We start from the raw sequence: 4293 nt of genomic DNA on the forward strand, positions 1-4293 counted from the left end.
AAAGGTAGAAGTTTTATAACAAAAACAGGAGAGTAGTTAATCTTACAGTCCAGAAATAGAGGACCCTAGGACCATCAGGGGAGAAGAGCAAAAGCAGAATGTGCGACCTTTTCCAGAGAAGCAGCGATGCCAGAGATGAAGGCAGAGATGGGGACATGGAAAAAGGGAGTGGCTGAGGACTATAGATTCATAGGAAGAGAGGAACTAAGAGCTGGTGGCCAGGAGGCAGACTTGCAGGTGTAAATTATTATATAAGCCTAAGTGTTTTTTGTTTTTGTTTTTAAAAAGCTAAAGTGAATAGAGAGAAATACTGTTAACTGTTAGTACATGGAGGGGATTATAATCACTCTAATGAAGCAAGGTTTATGATTTTTTGAATGTAAAACTGATGATCTGCCCTGTAAACTTTCGGTGAATCCACAATATAAACCTTAAAAAGAAAATTAAAAAGTATACAAATATCCATAATGGCAAAATTATACAACAGAAAAAAGTGCAAATTTTAAAAAGTAACTTACCCAATGTGAAACTTAAAGAAAAGTAACGACAATGGAAGGACACATGTGAAGAGTCCATTTGTGAAACACAGAAGGCACTTACTGTGGACCAGAAACCAACTAAGTGCCACAATTTTAGATTCCACAGATATATCTGAATGCCAGGACTACTGATTTACTAGGTTACAATAAAACTAAATTTCTTACCTTTGTCTTCTCCTTGCTCACCAATAACCCATACATCTTTTCCCAAAGTCTCTGCTTTCAAAACATTTGTAATAATATATTGCAATCTCTGTGAATCCAGATTACATCCGATTCCAATCACTCGGTTTTCAGGAAATGCACTCAGCTTCCATGTCACATAGGTCATGATTTCCACTAAGTAGTTGCATGCAAGTTGAAAACATAAAGGTTATTTTTCACATATTTCTAGCCTAGCTCACAATCAAAATATTTATTATTTTAGTAAGCATTTTACAGCTTCTAAATGCTCTTGTTAGGCCTAATATGCCCTATGAGGTATATAATTCTTTATGTATATTAAAAGCACTAACCAGGTTTTACCATGATTTTATATAACTTTGTTGTTAAATATAAATTGTTTAAGACTAGAAAATCAATCATTTCCTACAACAGTTAAGCAAGAAAGCTAAAAATGGTACAAAATACCAGAATATCATTGATCATATTCTCTCTAAATCTGTCTTAACAAGTTGAATTTCAGTCTTTAAATGGAAATGCTGATTGATATATGACTATGCAAGATAGCATTATGAACAAAAACATAATTACTTTTTTCTTATATGCCAAACAGATGTCAGGAATTGAGGAGATTAATGTCTGTCAATTAATCAGTATAGAAACACAAGTAAGACGCATATCATGCTCCAAATGTATGTTGTATTGTTGTAGGTTGTCGAGTTGGTTCCTACTCACAGCAACCCTGTGTAGGGTTTCCAAGAATGGCTGGTGGGTTTGAACCAACCTTGCAATTAGCGTTTCAGTGCTTATGAGCCAGGCAATCAAATATATACTGGGCGCATTTAAAAAGTGTATTCACCAATTTAGATCCAGTACCACGTAACTCTGGAAATATTACTCTTTTAAGGAAAATAGTTCCAAAGCAATTTGCATACTACCAAATGTTTAAAATGCACCTTGTCATTCTCACTATTTTATGATATTTCACAGTTAACATCTTTTTTTTTTTAATTAAATGTTTTTATTTTGGATTGAGTGAAAGTTTACAGGGCACATCATCAGCTTCACATTCAACCATTCATATAGCTTGTTTCATTACATTGATTATTATCCCCTCCATATATCATCAGTTAACAGTGTTTCTCTCTATCCTCTTTAGCTTTTTTTGTTGTTGTTGTTGGATGGGGGAGGACTTGCCTTTTTGGAATTTACAGTCTCGGCTTTTAGGGAAGGTTTTTACATTTGTACACAGTTAACATCTTTCATATAAATCACTATTTTAATTCAGGGTATTTCACCATTTCCACATAGAAAGGCATGGCTGACAACATGGAATATAATATCACATTACATTATAAATGAGAAGTTAACCCTTCAAGCTATTGGCAGTAATAAGAGGTATATGGTTGTCAGGATGTGGAAATACTGTAATGTTCATTATAAGAGCAATTTAACTGAATGCTGTTGTTAAGCACTGTCGAGTAAATTCTGACCCATAGTGACCCTGTATACGGTTTTCAAGGAACAGCTGGTAAGATTGCACCACCGACCTTGCAGTTCAAATGACTTTGTAGTCTGACGCACTAGTCCACAGCGCCACACCAGGACTCCTATTTAACTGAATACTATCTAGCTATTCCTTTATAATTTAAAATTTTATGACTTTTATTAGTAATGACAATTCTACTGAGGCACTGGGCTATCAGATTAATTGAAAAGTTAAGTGTTTACCTGGCTGTGATGCGACAAGCAGGACACTGTTTTGACTATAATGTCCCAGAGCTGGGACAAGGGCTCTGAACATATCTACATTGCTCTGCACCACATCAAGATAGGACTGAGAACTACCCAGAGAATTGACTGTGATGATCACCACCTTGGAATGAGCAGAGGCAGACATATCTAATGAATAAAAAGAAACAGTCTGAGTTCAAGATACAAGTTTTTATCATGAGTTCATGACAATAAGATCTTTTCTATACATAGAGAGCTCTCAGGCACAATTGCCTCTGAGGTCAATCCTATCTCTATAAGGTTGCCTTCAGAAAGAGGGATAACAGCAAAAATGTACTCAAAGGACCCAGAATCTAGAAACAAAGATTTTCTGCTTTATGTAATTTATCATTTTCTAAAGGAAAATACAGTGTTTTACACAAATAACAGACACGTTATATGGTTTGTTCTAAGTGCATAACTCCCTTTTGTCTTAGTTTCCTATGCATACTATGTGCATTCTTATTATTTATGTAGGTACAATATGTACAAAAATATGGTAATAAGATAAAAACAAAATGAACCTACAATAAATTATAAATATGATTTTTAAACTGTGAGTTTAGAAGACCTTTAGTTGTGTGTCTCTCAGAGGTCATCTGGGAGGAGTTGGGAGAATTGGAGATAATGCTGACAGAGCTCCACATCCTTCAGTTTGCACTCTACAAGCTTTTATTTATTATTATCTGTCTTATTCATTAAAAACCTGCAATATGCAGATAATATGTTTAAAGTGAAGAGAACTTAAAACACTTACTGATAAAGATCAAAGACCGCAGTCTTTAGTATGGATTGCAATTCAGTGTAAAGAAAACAAAAATTCTAGCAACTGGTCCAATAAATAACATCATGATAAAAGGAGGAAAGATTGAAGTTATCAAAGACTTCATTTTGACTGGATCCACAATCAACACTCATGTAAGCAGAAGTCAAGAAATCAAATGGATCTACTTGTGAGTGGAAGTGGGGGAAATGCAGCAATGAAGACATGGGCTAAGTTTGGGTATGTTCCATTGGCATCCATTGACCTTGAGATGAGCGAGAGAAGAGGAAGGGCTGGCTGGTCTGAAGTTTAGGGAGTTGTGTGAATTCCTGAGCTCATGGGCACTGACCTAGGTTCTAGGGGCTAGGGCTGAAGTACAGGGAGGTGTGTGTGAACTCTGAAACTTGCAACTGATACCCATTTAACCTAGTTTGGAAGGTTAGTGCTGAACTGACCAGAACCCGACCAGATAAAGAAAGATAAAGATAAAGCAAAGTAGCTCTAGTAGCATAGTGGTTACGAGTTGGGCTGCTAACCTCAATCAAGGTCAGCAGTTTGAAACTACCAGCTGTTCTGTGGGAAAAAAATGAGGCTTTCTGCTCCTGTAAAGATATGTAGCCATGGAAACCCTATGCAGGGCCGCTAAGAATCTGAACACCACCACCACCATACCATAGGCAAGTATAATTTGATGAACTGGATTTTTGCTTATGAGTGAAGATGCTCAAAATTCCAACCAGAATATTAGATTCTTCAGATCAAAGCACGTGCTTGTCTCCTCAGTGTTCTGGGTTGATGGGGACAGGCAATTTAGATACTGGCTATCAAGGGGTGCTATAAAGACATGAAATGACTGGCTTACAACCTTTCATGGGTGTGCTCAGTTGCAGAATGAGGGGGGCTGTTGGGGACAGTCCCTGTTCAGGCACCATTTATGTCGGTGACTGTCCTCGACATAGTTGTGTTGTTCATGAGTGTTTGGTTCACGAGGAGGGGAGATCCAGCAGCGATAGGGATAGCAAAAGAATACACAGACAGACAGAAGGAGGGGGACAA

The 4293-nt window shown here is 36.9% G+C and overlaps 1 protein-coding gene across 1 annotated transcript in view; it reads right to left on the reverse strand.

The window, feature by feature from the left end:
* Positions 1-4293, reverse strand: part of UEVLD (UEV and lactate/malate dehyrogenase domains) — a 62841-nt gene that overhangs the window by 17685 nt on the left and 40863 nt on the right. The window contains exons 8-9 of the mRNA XM_006865833.1: positions 2433-2603; positions 705-878 (exon numbers count right to left, since the gene is read on the reverse strand). Coding sequence (XP_006865895.1) covers positions 705-878; positions 2433-2603 — 345 coding nt within the window. The remainder of the gene's footprint in view (positions 1-704; positions 879-2432; positions 2604-4293) is intronic.

This window comes from Chrysochloris asiatica, unplaced genomic scaffold (assembly GCF_000296735.1).
Source record: "Chrysochloris asiatica unplaced genomic scaffold, ChrAsi1.0 scaffold00083, whole genome shotgun sequence".
Lineage (NCBI taxonomy): Eukaryota > Metazoa > Chordata > Mammalia > Afrosoricida > Chrysochloridae > Chrysochloris > Chrysochloris asiatica.